We start from the raw sequence: 18,271 nt of genomic DNA, 5'->3' as shown, positions 1-18,271 counted from the left end.
GCCCGGCAGCAAGCAAAATGACGACAATCCAGTTCACATGTCATGGCCTGTAGTTTGCTGATCACCAAGACATGTGAGCAGTCACTCTGCGTAGAACTTTGATCATTATTCATTTTCGGGTTTTCTTTACATACTTCATTTATATCACCTTCATTTTTTCTTTTCCCCAAGTTCTTTCTTTGCTTTAATCTTTTATTGTTTCGGCGAGTCCGTCTCAAATATTTGTTCGTTGAATCAATGTGCTCCCCAACGCCATGCAAATGCAAGACCTCCAAAAAACCATCCGCCCATACCTAAGCATGCAAGGACTGCCCCATGCTATAACTTGAAGTTGTAAGATGTAAGATGCAGGTCCATAGATGTCCAGGTCCCAACGCAGCTCCAAAGAAATCCCAGCAAAGTCCCACAGTCTGGCGAAACCAAGTAATATCGATCATCTAAGCATGAAGTACTGGGCATATGATGCAGGCAAATCCGCAAACAGGTCCAAACAGCTAGTAGTCCCGTTTTGCTGCAGAACGAAAATAAGACCATGTTCAGACTACTGCGAGCAGTGACTGGAGTCCATGGCGGTGAAGAACTTGTCCTTACAGCCCCCCGTCCAACTGCTCGCTGTGCTTGCTGCTTCCTGGTAGTCCAAGTCCGGATGCCACAGTGCGCATCCGTTGCAAGCATGATAATTCTGCATACCGCCAGTACGAACATGTAGAATGCAGCACCACGGGGTTTGCCGATGCAGCCTGATCCCAGTGTCTTTCTTCGGCGTGGATTCTCGGCTCATGAGTTCAAGAGCTTGTTTCGCTTCTCCTTGCGCTTCAATCTCTCCACTCGCTTGCGGTGCATCTTTTCGGCCATCTTCTCGTATCTTTCTCTCTCTTCCTTCTTTGCTCGCTTATCCCTAATGGCTTGGATCCGTCGCTGCGGGTTTGTTTGTAAGTAAACGCACTATAGATCAATCAACTCGCCAAATGCGAAGCACCACGTACCTGGCGCTCTTCTTCCTTCTCCTCCTTCATCTCCTTTTCCTTTGCCTTCATCTGAGCCATTGCAGCTCGCTCTTTAGTCCTCTTCTCATACGATGAGAGGCCTTTGGTCGGGCGAAACGCCTTCTTTGGAGCATGCCATTGCATTCCTGTGGCCTCGATGTTAGTAGGAACCAGTGGTGGTGGTGATGCGCCAGGCCGGGATGCGCGTACCATTCTTGCGCATGCCATAAGGCTTTGTTGCCTTTTCAACCTTCTTTTCGACTGGAGTCTCCATTGTGGACATTTTGCCTTGTCCGATCCCTGATGAACTGGAGATCAAGCGACAGTTTGAGCAGTTCTCCTCTTTGCGCCAGTTCACCAACTTTTTTTTTTTGCCAGACAGCTATTGATGTGGGGCTAAGGCGGTGAGGGTTGAAGCGTTTCTCCACCCAGGGGATCTTGACATTGTGAGTCTAGGAACTACAGTAAGGTACGCCAGTTTAGTGCCTTTCAGTGCAGTTTTAGCGGAGGATTCTCCGTACTTTCAGGTACAGTTCCATCTGTCTTCTGGAACGGATGCGGGTTGCATTCGCCTCATCCGATGGTTGCACAACATCAATGACACATGTCTGGCGCTCGAGTACCAGACAGTACGTGGCAGCCTCGTTCATTTGGCCGGCACCATCTACTATACTATATCTTGGTACTTGGTACCTTGTAGGTGACTTGCACTGTTAATGATCAATTCTCTACCAGGATGGACACAACTTTCAAGCTGAAGCCGCGGTCCACCTCCCAAGGCCTCGCCGTCCATTCACACACTGACAACGCAGACTACCCGGCATCGCATTGTGTTGCGCTGCAGATGCAGGGGCGTCCGTACCGCTCCGATCTTTACGAAGACGAAGACGAGGTATCGTGCAGTAGCATGACCTCCCCTGCTAGTGAAGACGATTCTTCGGCAGGTTCCTCCTGTAAATAAGCTGATGGATTGATCTTATTTGCTCCTGCACAAACCTGCCTGGAGATGTAACATGCCAGCACATGAATTTTGCCTATATTACTACGAGTATACGAATAAGTTACAATATACATGATGTAATTGGCAATCATGCCCAATAACATTTCTATTTACAGCAAGTAAACTGGCGTCATAGGCGATAAAGGGGCAAGCTGTTCAACGTTGCTACACGTATGTACTCCGTAGCTTCAGCATCATCGCAGGAGATTCCCAGACAGCTTCAGGCTGACGCCTCGCTAACATGTCCTGAACATGTCTATTTTTAATTTGCCTTGTTTCAGGCTCCAAGTTAATCTTCAAACATCCGCTGGGCGATCGGTGGACTCATTAATACTTCCCAACACAAAACAGAAAAGGGTTTTGTGCCACGTACTCCCTTGTCGCTCACGATATTAACAGAGGCTGAGACAGGTGATTGCATGGGGACGTGCCCTGTGCTCTATCCATTAATGCAGGTACCACTAATACATTCAACACTGTACTGTATAGCTGCGAGTAGGTAGCAATTCGTCGAAGTGCTACGAGTGCAGCCATGTCATCAAGCACAAGGACAAGCCCTTCTCGTATGTATGACAACAACATGATCTATTGCAACCTCGATTCCGTTGCCATGGAGAGCTTCCGGTTTCCATGTATCGACGACTTTGTCACTGGGAAAATTACTTTTTCCTCCCTAGTGACAAAATCCATTCGGATTATGGACCCCTGGATGGTGGAGACTTGACGGGAAGGGATTCCCTTGCGGGCTACTCGTACTAATAAGGCCTCCCATCATCCAAAGGGCAGTGGTTTGGGCCATTTACTGGCAAATTGCCGTAACAACAAGTTTCTTATGCGTACTTCAGCTGAGGGCAAGCAGCAGGGCTAAAATTTTCCGTCAGCCTGCATATCATGTATCAAATAAGACACCATCATTCAACCCAAGAAAAAAGTTCCGTAGCTTCAAGGTTGTTGGAAGAATTCAAGTAAGTGTTAGTGGTCACTCAGGTACGAAGTACTCGTACTGCTAGGTAATTAGCACGGAGCACGCAGTCACATCGTCCACGGGTACATGTTAGCACTAAATGAGCTAAATGATGAAACACGAAGAAGGGCCGGCGGGCCGTTTTGCTGCCAGGCTGTCGGCGAAAGAACAAAAAGAAAAGAAAAGGAATACCTGCAGAATAAGAGAGAGAAGGAATCAAAACACGCGGGTTGGCTGGAAGGGTTGACCGAGGCCAGCTGAGCCCGTGAGGCTAAGATTGTCCGAACACCAGGTAGGTGTCGATTACGACCGCGGATAGGTGCAGACCAAATTGTTGATTGCATCTTGCACCCAACTGCGGCTAGGAAGAGTTGATCCGTATCTGCGGACGTCTGATTGGGGCCTCGTACCGCCTCGATGCCCCTGTCTGTGGAGCCTGGTGTCAATGTGCCGCATGAATCTACGGGTACAGGTCCTGTATAGGGCAGGGCAAGGCAAGGCAGGGCAAGGCAAGGCAAGGCAAGCAAGGCAAGGCACCGTGACAGAGACTCTGTGTTCCTGTCTTGCGTCAAAAGTTCGATTGCCGATGGGGCTCGTGACCAAAAGGAAGCATCCATAGAATCGACGATGGCCCTGCCCTTCCCGTCAGCCCCAGCTGATGGGCCTCCAAGGCAAGGGAGAGGAAGAAGGGAAAGCCGTCGAGGGCCGTGGGCGACACTGCGCACTCAATCTGGATGATAACTGACTGCAAGCGATGCACTGTATTTGCATATACCACCACCTCTTTTCGGGTCACGAGGTGGCCATGGACAACCACAACGGGCCGGCTAGGTGCCAAGATGGACGTAGTATTACCACCAAGGCAGGAGATGGCCATTTATCCATGGATCAATAGTGTGCTTGTAGACACCTGTTATGCAAGCTGACAACAATAGGAAGGCGATTTAGCATTGGGCTCGCTTGTGGTTTTTTTTCTTCTCTTTCTTCCATCGCTGCCACGTTGAATCTGTTGGGCGCTTCCTTGTGATCTCGATACGCAAGGGACCTGCCTGAGTTGTCCAATAATACTACCTCGAGAGCCAGGCTGGATGGGGTGATTTTTGCCTCCCCCAGCTGCTACATATCTTGATCTCTCTTGAGGCTGTTGCCCGGTTGCAAGACTAGGCAGACTGGCTAATACCAGTAGTTCCAGTTCCGGGGTGATGCGGGAGCACTACGACAATGCGTGTGAGTGCTAACTTATTAGCGCTTCGTACTCAGTAGTAGTATCTCTGACTTGTCTTGTACATTGATGTATATAACAATTGATGAAAGGGAGGGCGTGAAAGAGGGCTACTCATACTTTGCATGTAAACAGCGCACTTCGCATGCAAGGCTGCTTTTGGTTGCCCGCAACTGAACGGTTGTGCCTTTTACTGAGTCCCGTGAGCAAAACAGAGGGACCTTCTGGGCTAGAAGAAATACGTACCAGGTACATGCACTTATCGGCCCTGTACCTTAGTACATGTAAGGGGACACCACCACCACGAAGCACACGCAAAAGGGCTGACAGGGACATTTCGAGATTCTGCCAATGGCAGCGGCAGGCGGCGGCTGGGGATGCAGATGGCCTAGAATAGATCCATGGGTCATTCTGACTTGTCTTGTTCCTATGCTCGTGCTAATGTCCCTGTTGTAGACGTGCCTTAGTGCTGGCCCGCACCACGGCACTGTGTGGGCGCGCGCTGAGTTCGTTCGCTAAAAGTACGAATTGCTGCGCTGCGATGGAGGAGGAGGCATTTAACGGTGGCAAATGGCGGTTTTGACGGGCGGTTGGTACCTTTAGTACCTTTGTGGCTGTCCCGAGGCAAGGAGGTACCTTGGGTACTAACGCAGGTACTTGAGTGTGTTGAGACATTCCAACTGGATCGCGTCCCCCAGCAAGGTACCTGCTCAGGTACCTACAGGCACTCGGACTGCCCTCTTGTACTCCTACTCGGTACCGTCGAACCCATTTTGTGCACAAGGCCGCACAGGGTTAGCGCCGGCCAGCGTGCATGTGTACCCAGTACTTGTCGCAAGGGCTTGCTGAGATGTCTGGGGACAGACAATAATCCGCATTTCGCTGTGGGGACCGGGCCCTTTAGCGCGCTCGTACCCCGAGCAGTAGGTACCAGGCACACAGGCAGGGATCCATTGCTCCTGCTTGTCTTCCTCCAGTTTCCGGCCCCCCCCCATATTTTCCATCTTTCTCTTCTTCCCAAAAATCTTCCTTTCTAATCCTATCCACGCCATCCAAAACTTTAACCATTTGGTGCAATTCCAGCTACGCTTTTCGAAGTTGTTGCTGGTTTTGGCCGTCCACTCATTTGCCCCGATTTTTGAACTTGATTCTCTTCAGCATTGCATTTTACCTTTTTTTTCTCTTCTTCTTTTCTATTCTCTTCACATCTTTGCCGCATCATTCGAGCCGCCGTTGATACGCTGGTACGCATCGCCAATCCAATCTCATCCTCCTTCTAGCGACGCAGCCGCCGTCTGTGAATCGACCGCTCATGACTCTCTATAGACTCGGATTTTAATCAAATCTCATCTGCTTCGGCCTGTTCTATATCGCCATTGTACTTTTTCAGACGAAGAAACGGGAAGAAATCGGATAAAACAACGCCGCAACCGAACCCCCCAACAAAGCACCGTCACCATAGCAAATTCGCGTCCTCCCTATGGTACACCATTATTCAATCTAGTCGCTCATCGATGTTATTGCCACCCTACGGCCGGAAGCAATGATGGCAACCGCACTCTACAGCCCCGAGCGAGCAGCCGTTGCTTCGCCTGTCCACAACATGGAGGGGGCTGTGGACTTTCTTGCTTCCTTGGACGACGCGACTACAACCTCTCTTGCTCAAGGATCCGCGTCTCATGGCTCCCTGCCTCCTCCTAATCCTCATTTCTCGTTCCCCGCAGCACCACCCTCTCCGGCACACGACTCGATTGCCAAGCGGAGGCGCCCTCTGTCCGCAGTGGAAATGCACACAAGATCCCTCAGTATAGCTGTGGACAGTTCTCGACACGCTGCGTTACCAGCATTCAGCTTCAACCCGGGCGCCTCTCTTCCTCCAGATTCTCGCGCTTTCCTCAGCCCACCCCATTCTCCAAGTTCTGCTAAGCCCATCCCTGGATCTGCTGCCAATCGCCCCATGGGCCATGGGCATAGAAGGGGCGGCAGCGAGTTTGTTGGCGGTCGTCTCCGCGAAGGAAGCACAATTGCCGTCATGAGCACCAGCCCGCCAAAGAATGAATTCGACATGAGCACTGCCTCTCTGCAGCCACCACCGCGCAGAGGACATCGCCGAGGCATGTCTGCCACTATTCCCGCAACTGACCTTCCGATTCTTTTCGCTCCACCCGCCATCGGCTCTCTGCCTCAAGGAAACAGCGCTCCCAACAGCCCTACAATATTCGGACGCAAAGATGATTTGCCTCTCATTGGCCCTGACTTCCCCTTGCCGGAGCCGATGCAGTTGGGAAAAGAAAAGAGCGCAGAGAATCCCAAACCTTCTCATCTCGCCCCTGAAGAACCTTGGAAGATGGGCAAGCCGATGATGCGTGCGAGAGTCGGATTTTCGGATACGCTGGAATTCATTCCTCGACCGCTCTCACTGGTTTCAAATGATACGTCCAGCACTGTAACTGCACGACCCGGTCATTCAGTCTCTGGCAGTCTCTCTTCAATCGTCTCGATCTCTGAACTTAACAATCGAGACGGCTCCTCACCGCTAGCGCGGACACCAACTGGTGAACCTCAAGAGTCAAGACCAAGCACCGCTGGCGCTGTTTTGGAACGCACCGCAGAGCTTGAGCCGCCTACTTCTCCCCGCCGTCGAAACTCGATTCCAGCCCTCGTCAACATCGCCGATGCTGATCCTACAGACTCAAACATGTCAACTCCTACCAAGCCTGCCAAACGTTGGTCCTTCTTTGGCTTGGACGCCTTCGCCTCCGGATCCCCCATGAAGAGGCGGTCAAGCACCTCCAGTTCTTCAGATTCTACGCCCCGCCCTGTTGATGCAATTTCCTGCTCTGATCGTGGGTCGGAGTCTTCACTAGAAACCTCAGAAGCTCCTCCTTCGAAGCCAAAGAAGGCAGGCAAAAAGGGCGACAAGAAGAAGAAGAAGAAGAGCAAGAAGGAGAAGAAGGAGAAAAAAGAGAAGAAGGAAGAGGAGAAGAGGGAGAAGAAGGAGGAAAAGGAGAAGAAGAAAGAGGAGAGCAAAGAGGAGAAGAAGGATGATAAGAAGGCCAAAGGCTGGGCGGGCACGATTTTGCCCTTGAAGAGCCACAAGAAGCGTGGCAAATCAAGCGCAGTTCGACCACCAACACCGCCAGCTTCCGTCTTCCATCCCGAAGACGAGGAAGAAGATGAAGCCGAAAGCGTCACTCAAGAACCGTCAATCGAACCACCCACAATAAGCATCACCGAATCGCCACCTTTACCTGAACCGACAAAAAGTCTGTCAGAGGATGTGTCCTATCCCATGATTGATCTTGATGCTGCCCTTGGCCCTTTCAACACTCCCCTGTCTTACAATCCTGAGTGGGAGGCTGCTCAACGTGCCGCAGGCACTCCGGGTAGCAGAAGACGCCTTCACAGTGCTCAAGGCTTGAAGGGCTTCAGTGGTCCTGGCATGCATTATCACCGACGCGCCGAGTCGGCTCCTGATCTTCCTCCCTTTGATTTCCGCTCCTCGATTCACCGATTCGGCAGCAGCTCCACCATGGCTGACGTGTTTGAAGAGGATGAGGAGGATGACGACGGAAAAGGCAACGCCAGATCCAGGCTGGAAACCAGTGAAGAAACCAGCGAGGAGTCTGATGGCGAGACCACGCCCCCCGCAGTCATGCCCATCCTGAAAGAGCCCTTTGTCGGTCCAAGCGATAAGGCCTTGGGCAAGATGCGCCGCGGAAGCGCAGGGATGGTTGAGAGAGAATCTTTCAGCTCGCACGCCACACGGGCTGAGGTCTCCAATGTCCCATTCCAAGATGATACGATCATGGAGGAGTTTACGCTTCCCATTTTCCGGGCCCCGACATTCCAAGGCCGCAGGGAATCCGTCGACTCAGGAGCACCCTCAGCCCCATCTCCGAGACAGCGCCCTGCCACTGCTGAGTTATTAGTAGACGAGCCTCTCGCTCTTCCCAGTGCCAGTACCACGCCTCTCAGCCCCTACTCGGCTAGCTATGCTTCTTCCTCTCATCCCTCTCCACGGTCGCCAATGTCAATTGACGCCCAACGCATTTCCACCGCGCCCTCATCCGTCACTGACGATAGCTTCCACTCTCTCCTCATGGGGGAGCCAGGGCCCGAAGTCAGAATCTCAATGGATTACGACATCCCGTCCCTTGCATCCAGCAACTCCGCCATGACCCGTGACAGCACTTTCATTCCTGTCCCACGACCCCGTCAACCTCTCTCCCGTGATCAACGTCCCGTGTCCATGTCCGCCCCCTTTGGACGCAGACGATCCAGCTTGGCAAGCCTCAGCCGGCTCATTAGCAGCTCTCATGGCGAGAGAAGCAAGCTCTCCATGGAAGTCACCCTAGATAATGAGCCGGAATCGAAGAAATCAAAGAGCAAGACCAAGCGGCTGGGACGGATGATGCAGTTTTGGAAACCGAGCAAAGATGATAAATCGATCAAAGATGATAAATCCGCTTGAATTTTACAGCGAAGAGGAGAGAGGCACGAAGAATTTACGAAGCAGAGTTTCGCCGACTGAAACTCTGCTTTGACGAACTTATATGTATTCTATGTAGCGCATGCTTTCAAACCAAAAAAATCCCTTTTTCGCCTACGCCTTATGGACACTGGATCTACCTGAAGCCTTTTTCATCGCCGTGTGCACGCGAGTCATTTATTGATTGAAGATATGCCGAAGCCAGTTTGTGAAAGGAGTCGAGATTTTTTTTCTTATTAAAGCAGAGACTTGAGAAGATGTTGTCTCATGTTTGCGATTTCTCACAATGAGCTCTACAAAGAGAGTCGTCACCGCACATAGCGGGTGCGAACAGGGAATTGGCGTTTGACGATAAGCATGAACCTTGCTATTTTTTGCACGATGAGTACATTTTTTGTGCTCTTTTGATTTTTTAAAACCAATCTATTTTTTTTTCTTTTTGGCCTTTGTTTTGGATGGTTGGCGGATCAGGAGGGGAAGTTGGAAGGGTTTATGGAGAAGGAATTTCGACGAAAGCAATCATGTCGAATTTGGAATTTTCTTTTACTATTATTCGTGGTACTCTGGGACCTCGGGCAATTTCAAATCTGGAGATCACTGGGTGGTATGCAAACGTTCAAGGGTCAAATGGGAGGGCCATTTGCTTTTTTTGACGAATGAGTTTGCCGATTTGGCTGCTGATAGAGTTGCTTCATTTTTTTGAAAGACATATTCGTAGCGGATTTAGCTAGTGGAATTGAGTGCTGAACTGAGCGAAGTTTTAAAAAGAAAAACAATTTACAACATTTAAATATTTCTTGTGACGGGTTCTTTGTGATTGATAATTGAGTCTCTCTTACTTTACGATGAATTGCATGTACAGTATTGGTAAAAATTGTATTTAATTGTAGATACCGAGGTAAATGTAAATGCCCAAGTATCGACCAAGTAGGATATAATGTTGCAAACAGTTTGCTCTGTCTTTGATACAAAAAGAGTCATAAGCCGTAACACGTCATAAAATGGTGAGAGATAGAATGGTAATAAAAGAAAAAGAAGAAGAAAAAAAAGTCGTATCCAGTCGTATGCCAAAGACAAACATCAACCCTCCCAACGCCGTCCCCATTCTCGTCACATCGTCACACAATCAAGGCTCTTCTCTAGTGCTATGAAAAGAACTTGGACACGCTCTTGCGAAAACCGTCCACCATGCCGCCCTCTTGGCCGCGATCATCGTAGTAGCTGGCCTTGCGCTCCCACTGTAAGTCGCCGCTGCGGCCGCGCTCGACACGAGAGCCGCGGGCGTACGACTGTCCTGCAGCATTGGCGTACGACTGTCCTGCCGCATTGGCATACGAGTGGCCGGCGGCACTGGCAATGGCGTTGCCGCTGGCGTTGGGGTTGCCATACTCGCCGGCCATGCGCACAGCGTCGCCGACGGCACTGAAGGGGTCGCCCGTGGCGGCGCGCTTGGCCACGCCCAGCATGCGCTCGAGCGAGGGCGGGATGCGGAGGCCAAAGCGCGCCAGCAGGGCCGTCAGGGCGCCTCCGGTGACGAGGGGCAGGATGACGAGGAAGAAGACCTTCCACGGGTGGCGCTTGGCGTAGTGCTGCAGATCGCGGAGGAGTCGCTTGAGTTGCTTGATGCAGCGCTGGACGAAGCCCTCGCGAGGAGAGCGTTTGTAGTACGAGGGACGGCCTTATAAAAGGTTATCGAGTTAGCATCTGTTCTGTGTGTTATCACGTAGAAATCATGGTAAGTAGCACGTACTGCTTCCAAACAGGCTGGAGCGGCTGTTGTTACCGCCGCCCAGGCCAAAGAACGAGCCCTTGGAGCCGCTGTGCCTGCGGTGGCCGCTCTCGCCGCCAAAGATTCCGCCGCGGTTCCGGGAGCGCGACCTGTCTCTGTCCCGATCACGTTCACGATCACGATCTCGAGATCGGTCCCTGGACCGGGATCGCGACGGCGAGTGCGAGTGCGAGCGGCGCTTCTTGTGGCCGTGGCGGCTGCTCCTCGCGTGGTGACGAGACGAGCGGCCACTCTGGCTGACGGCGTCGCCATACTGGTCGAGCAGGCTTGAAGAGCCCATGATTGGCGATTCAGGAAGGTTTTGGTTTCGGGTCCCTTGTTTTGTTCTAAATGACGCGAAGCATAAACTGAGTTTGATGCTATTTTCAGGCGGGTGGGTGAGGCTCAGCTGAGATTCAGGCGCATTTGGTGTTTTGAGAAACGAGATGGTTTGTTGTTTTAGATGAGAGACGCTGTGTTCCCTCAAAGACGCGGTACTGGCTGGGTACCTCTAGCTACTCAGGTAGTACAGCGCAGTAGAGAAGAGCGCGGCTTAAAGAATGGATGCAATTAAAGCTCCTTATGCACGCTGAACAGAAAGCAGCAGTACAAAAAAGCAAAGTAGATGAAAAGTAATAAAAAAGCAGGCTGGAGCGAAGAAAGAGGAGGGCCTTTACTAGAAGCAGTAAGAAACTCAGCTGCTGACTACGAGCTGGTACCTGATGCAACAATGCCGGTACTATTCCCCTCCCTTGTCCAGGCTACTCCTACTTGGTACCTTGTTTCGTCCCTGGAGCTTCTCCTTTGCGATATGCGCGCAGCGAGGCGGGATGCAGGATGCAGCAATGAGGTGCAGCTGAGCGAAGCTTTCAAGGACTGGAGATGAGATGCCTCTAGACTCTAGTCAGCAAGAAGCAAAGGTGGAGAGCGAGAGAAAAGGCGCCCTGACCGCCATAATTCGGGTGGCTGGGGGGTGCCGCAATCAAGGAAAAGTCAATCAAATGTCTCTTATTAGCCGCCCACAGTGAGACCTGTCGCCGACTTCGTACGGAGTACTGAGTGACTTGGAGACTTGGGGACTTGGATTAACACGAGCTGGACTTTGGCCCTGAAACGGTGCGGTCCCTGAAACATCCATACGAAGAAAAGGTGGCGCAGCAATCCTTGAGGGCCTTTTTAGCAGTTCTGTCAAAAGGTGCTAATCGAGGTAGTTTGGCCGAGAACTGGTAGCGAGAAATAAAAGCACGTACTTTCATTATACAGCGCCTTATGTTTTGCAGATCCCAATACGAAGTAACGGATTACGGCACATAATTATTGTAGGTACAGAATCGTATTCTCGTACAGAGCGCTGAGTACTGCTACTTGTGAGATGCTTTGAGCATGTTTCCAGCACTACAGACCGCTTACCTTTCTGAGAAGACAAACTTGAGTTTACCTAGATGTACACTGCCATTCCTGTAAACCGGCTGTTGTCGCGCCACACTTGCTACGCCACACCCCAGATTTCAACCTCCAAAGTAATCATCCTTTGTTCTTGCTTGATGAGTGACGCTCTGTTATTTCGTAGAATATCCGATCTACCACCCTCTGTTACATAATTGCTCTCTCAGTCGCTTCTCAAACTTACAATCTAGACATATTCATCAAGTCATCGAAGGAGCAGAAAGAAACATTGAAACAAACAGAACAGCACCCATAATTTACCGCCAAAATGTCCGGTGAAGACGATGAAGACGATTACATGAACATGACGTTCCAAGACCCTACTCCTGCCACAGAATCCTCCGTTCAGCGGGCCCAAAGGCTGAAAAAAGAATCACGCGCTCGTGGCATCATAAAATCCAAAGCACAGCTCGCCCAGGAAGAAGTTGTCGCAAGAGAAAAGGCACTCTCAACCTCCATGCTCGAGGATCCACGTTCAAAGAAGAGCAAAGGTCTTGCCATGATGGCTAAAATGGGCTTCACGGGTGGTAGTCTGGGTAAAAAGGCAGAAGATGGCGAATCTTCTGGCAAATCAGAACCTATCAAGATCAGCATGAAAGAGGATCGCGGGGGCATTGGCATGGATAGTGAGAAGAAGCGGAAGCTTCAAGAAGCCTTTGAAGAGCGGGAAATCAAGGCTGTTAAAATTGACCCCTTGGAGTACCGTGAGAGGATGCGAATTGAAAGAGAAGATGCTAGACTGGAATCACAGCTGCACGCTGCACAACGGACGGCGGAGAGACTGGATGACGAGAAGGCCGGCTCGGGTGCGGAGGGGGGTTCATCAGAAGAAGAGGCTTCAACTCCAAAGCCGAAGCCACTATCATCGCGGCCGCTCAAATCTATCCCGGTGCTTTATCGCGGCTTGATTCGGCATCGTGAAGAAAAGGAGCGTGACCGACGAATGAGGTACGATCTAGAGCAGTCTCTTTCGCGGTTACCGACATATGAGAATGACGAAGAGGATGAGGACGACAAGAAAGCTCTGGGTAAGAAACAAGTTACATACTCAACTGCAGATGACCTGGACGAGGAAGACGAGGAACTGGACGAATTTAATGCGCTTGAACCTGGCACTAGACTGAGTCGCCTAGTCATGTACTTACGGGAGACACATAACTATTGTTTCTGGTGTAAAATGGCATATCCAGATGCGGAAATGGACGGTTGTCCCGGTATAACAGAGGAGGACCACGATTGAGATATTGGGAGGATAGGAGTTTATCTAGATCTCATAGCTATTTCTTTGCTGTGCTATATTAGCGTATTAGTATTTGCTGATAACTCCCCCTTCCTGTACTATCTCATTCCAAGTTAGGTAAGAGATTATATATATCTCAGCATACGGAATGCTGGAGAGTTGCTCACTTCTGACTTAATAGTATAGAGAGAGACAATTTCTTGCTTTGGTATTTCTCACTACCATTTCTCGAGTTCATTTCCCATAATTTTATATACCGACTACCTGCATCTCCAGAGCAATCCGCTGTTAGTTTTATTCTTGTTCATTTGCTTCTTGATCCCGATGGTGAAATTGTGGACTTGCTAAGCAACTCAGAGCTATCATCTCATCGTGCTATCAAACCGCACTCGAAAGATCGATCATCTTCGCTCTCTTCCTTTATAGGAGGGAGGGAACCACTTTCTTTGCGATTCTCGCCACCATCCTCTGAGTCTGAGATATAATGCGTCATCCTCAAAGGCCAATGGGTGTCCCGCTCCTCCAGCACCACGCTGGATTTACAAAGAGTCATGCTTAAGTGAAAATGTTCTCCGTCCGCATTTCCAATCTTCACCAGGGCTGGCGCCTCGACAAATCTCACCACAAAGAGAGATGAATCCGCAGATAACCCAATTTGGCGCGCATCCATATTGTTTGGGTCATAATCATCGCCGGTACTGCTATGAGTTTCTCCGATCCACTGTAGCAAGAAAATGGCCTTTGACTTCATCATGATGGTATGGAGGCATGCTGCTTCCTTGACCAAGCCTTTAAACATGGCTTGAAACTGTCCTGTCGGATCTCGAACGGCTTCCTCCTCCGCCGCCTCTGGAGTAGAACCTTTTGTGAGGTTTCCGATAAACTTTTGAACCGCCATCGTGACTGTGCTAGTCAACTCGTCAATAGCTTCTTCATTGAGCTGAATTTCATCGCCGAGTTCTGCAACAGCTGTGGACTTTATCTGGCTGATCATTTTGAGATGCCGAGTGTCCTCTAGATGACCCTCATCTGCGCGAGAAGATATATCAGCTTGTTATTGCCATTTTAGAAGAATATTCTAGCTGCGACACTTACTCTGCACCGCCAGAAACTGTGTCAACGTCCTGCCGGAATCTCCATGCCATATTGGGTATTCGCCTTCAAAAATCCCGACCATCAAGAAATGCCAGATTGTTCGTCGCAGAATATGATTTCGCAGCATCATAATTTGGTCGTCGGATTGTGGCAAGGGAGTTTCTAGCTCGGCTAACAGATCCCACAGAATGCCGTCCTGTTCAATGGGATACTCGTTTAAGAATTGAGTGACCATGTCGCCGATATTGTAAATTATCCTCCGCCATCTCTCTTGAATATCTGAATCCGATACTTTGACGTATTTGCCAGAGTCCTTCTTGGCCTCCTCAAGAGCAGATAGCAGCTTTCTTGTCAAATCTTTGCATTTGAGTTCCAGCCGATTAATGTCTTCGCTCTGCGCTGTTTCTTCTTGCAAACGATATTCCTGCTCTTGTTTAAGTGCTGAATCTAAGCGTTTGATCTGGCGCTTTAACTCTTCATTTTCGGATCTGGTATTCTCGAGCTCACGGGCGTTGGAGGCAAATGTCTCCATCCACGCACAAGTTTGCGTAGTAAATTTTTTAATCGTAATATCGGTTGCAGTGGGTCTTCCACGCTTTGATGGCCTCGTAGTCTCACTTTGAGAGGTCTCATTGCTTCTCTTCGTAACATTTGGACGATCGGAAGAGCTTCGTGTAGTCTTCTCGAAGCTTTTTGTCTCCTTCTTGGCTCGTGAGCGCGTCGTTACGCCAGAGACCGTTGAGGGCGGAGGGTTATACTCGGATTCAGCGCTTGCTTCATCAGTAGTATCTGAAGTTTCGGAGTCGGAATTGCTGCATTCCTTATAGTCCAATCGGTTGTCTTTGTTTTGTCGAAGATTATGAGTTTTAGCTGGCAGATCAACCAACTCCATTTGCGAGCTGTTAGGAATCACTATGTAATAATTAGCTTGATCCGATTTGTTCTTCTTCTCAAATGGCTCGAGAATAGAGGGTATTGATGGAACTGTTGCCTATTACCAGTTTCTTCATCAGAAATGCCGACGGAGTCTGTTGACATCGCGCTGGGAGGCTCATCAAGAGGAGAAGAGCTGGCTTGAGCCTGTGCAGACATCGTGACTCGGGAGAATAGAGAAATAAAAATGAAATGAAAGAAGAAAATGGCGAGAGGAACAAATTAAAAAATTGATAGCAGAAAGAGAGATGTGAAAAATCACTTGGGCACCGCCTTTGCTCTGCCGCCCATCTGTTGGTTGGCATAACGAGTGTAACATGCACATTCACTTCACCTCAATTCACTTCACTTCAATATCACTCTACATTTGGTTCAACTTTTCCTATTAGGTTCAATCTGCGAATTTTAATCAGACATCTATCTCTTGACCATCATATATTTTGCACATCTATCATCTTTAAAGAGTCACTGATATCTACTCTCTCAACTGCCATATCCAGGTTGACAAGTATTAGCCATGCCTCGACCTGCCCGTACGCAGAGATCCACCGGAAGAGAAACGCGACAAGTTTATGACGGCGATCCTACCATTGTCATAGGCATAGACTTTGGGACCACGTAAGTTTGCTCTGCTATGACCGACAACAAGGCACTGATCCCTGGTTGCGTTTAGCTTTTCAGGCGTGGCATGGGCTAGATCAACTCGGCCAGACCTTGTCAACATTGTCACCAGCTGGAGATCGAGTCTCATTTTCAACAGCGACAGAGAAAAGGTATCGACATCCATTGCATATTCGAAAGAAAGCGAAGCACCACTCTGGGGCTACACTGCGCCGGTTGGATCGTCCACCCTGAACTGGTTCAAGCTCTGTATCATCGACGAGGAGGATATTCCGCTGTACTTACGAGCCTCAACTCATCTCCAAACGGTACAAACTGCTTTAGAAAGACTAGGAACTCATGCAGTGGAGGTTATCAGCGATTATCTGCGAGAGCTATGGAACTATACTCTTGGCTGCATCGAGCGAGCCGAAGGGGCTTCTATCGTGGAGCTTTCTGCGTTTAAGGTCATCGTGACTCTGCCGGCAATATGGCCCGCGTATGCCCAGTTCAGAATGAAAGAGGCAATCCAAAAGGCTGGAATTCTCAGTTTGCGGAATGCTGCTGACACCACTGTGGAGTTCATCTCGGAGCCTGAGGCTGCAGCTCTGGCTACGTTGCGAGATATGTCTGACAGAGCTGACATGAGGGTAATGGTATCCGATCTCATTGGTTTAGTTTTGTATTACTGACTTAAACTAAACTTAGACCGGCGACCACTTTGTTGTTTGTGATGCTGGCGGAGGCACGGTGGTCAGTCATTCTATAGCCACCCTCTAAGACCTTGAGAGCTCATACGATTCACAGGATGTGATCACCTATACCGTCATTAGTCAGACTCCAATGAAAGTTAGAGAAAGTGTCAAGGGAGACGGTATGAATCTATTTCCCCCAATATTCTTCATCATGGCCAATACCGCTAAACCCATATCCAGGAAGGTTATGCGGCGCTACCTTTGTGGACGAGCGCTTTCGACATCTTCTCAAAAACAAAATCTCCCCGGCTTCTTGGCAAAAGCTAGGGGAAGATGGAGTAACTCGTCTCATAAATAATGAGTGGGAAAATGGGATAAAATCACAATTTTGCAATGATGGTCGGAAATGGACCATTCAGTTACCCATCGCATCGCGGAAGAGGGACCACGACCAGTTTAGCTGTCCAGAGATTATATTCAGCAAGTGAGTTCTTTACAATAGGCTTCCTAGTCTGATAAAAGTACGTGCTAACTATTAAACTCGAATAGCCAAGAGATTGTTGATGTGTTCAGCCCAATAATGAACCAAATCGTGGAACTTGTGACGGCGCAAATCCAAGAGGTCAAGAGTCGTTACAGGAAGCTTCCCAAGGTATGAAATTTCATTGAGTTACCATGATTAAGCATTAACGTAAAGTGTTAGTTTGTGATCTTGGTTGGTGGGTTCGGGCGATGCCAACATTTGTATCGTTGCCTAAGGCAAGGTCTGAAAGACAATGTAGAGATTCTGCAGAGCTCAGGAGCACGACCGTAAGTAATCCCGTTATATCTACTGCTAATAAGAGCTGACTTTTGCTGTTGTTAATGACATAGCTGGACGGCAGTCTGCCGCGGTGCAGCCATTCGAGGGCTCGAGAAGTCTGACAATGCTGCAGAATCAGTGATTTATTCGAGGATTGCAAGAGCGAGTTACGGCACAATGTGCAACTTCCCTTGGTGTGAAGGGAAGCATGATGGGCGAGACAAAGAATGGTGCCCTATTACAGAGGAATTTATTGCCGCTGACCAGACTTCCTGGTTTCTGCGCATTGTAAGTCACCCATGATATCTCTGATCGTAAGAGATGCTAATGGTCATCAAGGGTGACACTATGAAAGTGGGAAAATCGATTGAATTGCCATTTCATCAGGATTTCGAAGAGCCGATGGAAAGCGTCTCTACAGATCTGATCTACTCCAACGCTACTACTCCCTCCAGCAGATGCGATGAGACGGTAAAAGAACTTTGCCAAGTCCGTTGGTCGAGTGTTCCCAAGTACGAGGAGCTGCCCTCGTGGAAGAACTCCAAGGGTCGGCTTCTCAAACGGCTCACTTATACGATCAAGATGACTTCGAATGGCGTTTCTCTAGATTTCGAAATTTCACATAAAGGGAAAGTCATGGCATCAAAGAACGTCACAGTTGACTACAGCGAGAGCGGTACCACGGCCCGTCGTGCTGTTAGCCACCTTGACGGCGATGGCGACGGTGATGGCGATGACAGTAGCACCTATGCGCCGTCTCGATCTGAAAGGTCTGAAGCAACAAATCAGGAGTATTCGAGCTGGGATAATTATATCTCTACTAGGATCCCACAACGATGAAGAGAGTTGAGTTCTTGGTTTTGAATTGGTAAGAGAAGAACATCTTTTCTAAACACAATTTGGAGGGGACATTATATGCGACCAAAATATCGGTTTGGCTGGAGTAATATGCGTATGTGCTCTCACATAAGAGTTAACATTTCACATGATCTTCTCGGATATATAAGAACTAGGATAGGCACGAGATG

At 49.4% G+C, this 18,271-nt stretch overlaps 7 protein-coding genes across 7 annotated transcripts; 3 read left to right on the top strand and 4 right to left on the bottom strand.

Moving 5' to 3' along the window:
* Positions 1-97: 97 nt before the first annotated feature.
* V8C40DRAFT_188626 (uncharacterized protein) lies at positions 98-857 on the bottom strand. Its single transcript, XM_083211836.1, has one exon. It carries the CDS (start codon positions 703-705, stop codon positions 319-321), a length of 387 nt encoding a protein of 128 aa, XP_083074830.1. The 5' UTR covers positions 706-857; the 3' UTR covers positions 98-318.
* V8C40DRAFT_240809 (CGR1 family protein) lies at positions 98-1,329 on the bottom strand. The gene is made up of 3 exons (XM_083214884.1): positions 1,197-1,329; positions 987-1,132; positions 98-918 (listed from the first exon to the last, which is right to left on the bottom strand). Exons 1-3 carry the CDS (start codon positions 1,267-1,269, stop codon positions 778-780), a joined length of 360 nt encoding a protein of 119 aa, XP_083074829.1. The 5' UTR covers positions 1,270-1,329; the 3' UTR covers positions 98-777.
* A 4,277-nt stretch (positions 1,330-5,606) lies between these two features.
* Positions 5,607-8,882, top strand: V8C40DRAFT_188592 (uncharacterized protein). Its single transcript, XM_083211835.1, has one exon. It carries the CDS (start codon positions 5,716-5,718, stop codon positions 8,644-8,646), a length of 2,931 nt encoding a protein of 976 aa, XP_083074828.1. The 5' UTR covers positions 5,607-5,715; the 3' UTR covers positions 8,647-8,882.
* A 644-nt stretch (positions 8,883-9,526) lies between these two features.
* Positions 9,527-11,395, bottom strand: V8C40DRAFT_240804 (uncharacterized protein). Its single transcript, XM_083214883.1, has 2 exons — positions 10,415-11,395; positions 9,527-10,342 (listed from the first exon to the last, which is right to left on the bottom strand). The coding sequence occupies exons 1-2, from the start codon at positions 10,731-10,733 to the stop codon at positions 9,810-9,812; spliced, it is 852 nt and encodes a 283-aa protein (XP_083074827.1). The 5' UTR covers positions 10,734-11,395; the 3' UTR covers positions 9,527-9,809.
* A 590-nt stretch (positions 11,396-11,985) lies between these two features.
* V8C40DRAFT_240803 (uncharacterized protein) lies at positions 11,986-13,405 on the top strand. Its single transcript, XM_083214882.1, has one exon. The coding sequence runs from the start codon at positions 12,147-12,149 to the stop codon at positions 13,116-13,118; it is 972 nt and encodes a 323-aa protein (XP_083074826.1). The 5' UTR covers positions 11,986-12,146; the 3' UTR covers positions 13,119-13,405.
* Positions 13,406-13,485: 80 nt separating this feature from the next.
* Positions 13,486-15,105, bottom strand: V8C40DRAFT_274063 (uncharacterized protein; the record flags this gene model as incomplete). Its single annotated transcript, XM_083220566.1, has 2 exons — positions 13,486-14,147; positions 14,214-15,105. The coding sequence occupies 2 exons, from the start codon at positions 15,103-15,105 to the stop codon at positions 13,486-13,488; spliced, it is 1,554 nt and encodes a 517-aa protein (XP_083074825.1).
* A 558-nt stretch (positions 15,106-15,663) lies between these two features.
* Positions 15,664-18,083, top strand: V8C40DRAFT_286366 (Hsp70 family protein; the record flags this gene model as incomplete). Its single annotated transcript, XM_083222523.1, has 9 exons — positions 15,664-15,764; positions 15,820-16,396; positions 16,455-16,499; positions 16,554-16,620; positions 16,682-16,925; positions 16,991-17,093; positions 17,145-17,251; positions 17,315-17,531; positions 17,583-18,083. 9 exons carry the CDS (start codon positions 15,664-15,666, stop codon positions 18,081-18,083), a joined length of 1,962 nt encoding a protein of 653 aa, XP_083074824.1.
* Between the last annotated feature and the right edge of the window lie 188 nt (positions 18,084-18,271).

The sequence above is a fragment of the Trichoderma camerunense genome (genome assembly GCF_050948025.1).
Source record: "Trichoderma camerunense strain CBS 138272 chromosome Unknown V8C40scaffold_6, whole genome shotgun sequence".
NCBI classification, from domain to species: Eukaryota; Fungi; Ascomycota; class Sordariomycetes; order Hypocreales; family Hypocreaceae; genus Trichoderma; species Trichoderma camerunense.
This window is presented reverse-complemented; position numbering and strand designations above follow the sequence as displayed.

Coding starts and splice junctions, on each gene's coding strand:
- V8C40DRAFT_188626 (XM_083211836.1), bottom strand. CDS start 705: ATGTTCGTACTGGCGGTATGCAGAATTATCATGCTTGCAACGGATGCG.
- V8C40DRAFT_240809 (XM_083214884.1), bottom strand. CDS start 1,269: ATGTCCACAATGGAGACTCCAGTCGAAAAGAAGGTTGAAAAGGCAACA. Junction 1,133..1,196: donor TTATGGCATGCGCAAGAATG/GTACGCGCATCC, acceptor TCGAGGCCACAG/GAATGCAATGGCATGCTCCA. Junction 919..986: donor AGAAGGAAGAAGAGCGCCAG/GTACGTGGTGCT, acceptor ACAAACCCGCAG/CGACGGATCCAAGCCATTAG.
- V8C40DRAFT_188592 (XM_083211835.1), top strand. CDS start 5,716: ATGATGGCAACCGCACTCTACAGCCCCGAGCGAGCAGCCGTTGCTTCG.
- V8C40DRAFT_240804 (XM_083214883.1), bottom strand. CDS start 10,733: ATGGGCTCTTCAAGCCTGCTCGACCAGTATGGCGACGCCGTCAGCCAG. Junction 10,343..10,414: donor CTCCAGCCTGTTTGGAAGCA/GTACGTGCTACT, acceptor ACCTTTTATAAG/GCCGTCCCTCGTACTACAAA.
- V8C40DRAFT_240803 (XM_083214882.1), top strand. CDS start 12,147: ATGTCCGGTGAAGACGATGAAGACGATTACATGAACATGACGTTCCAA.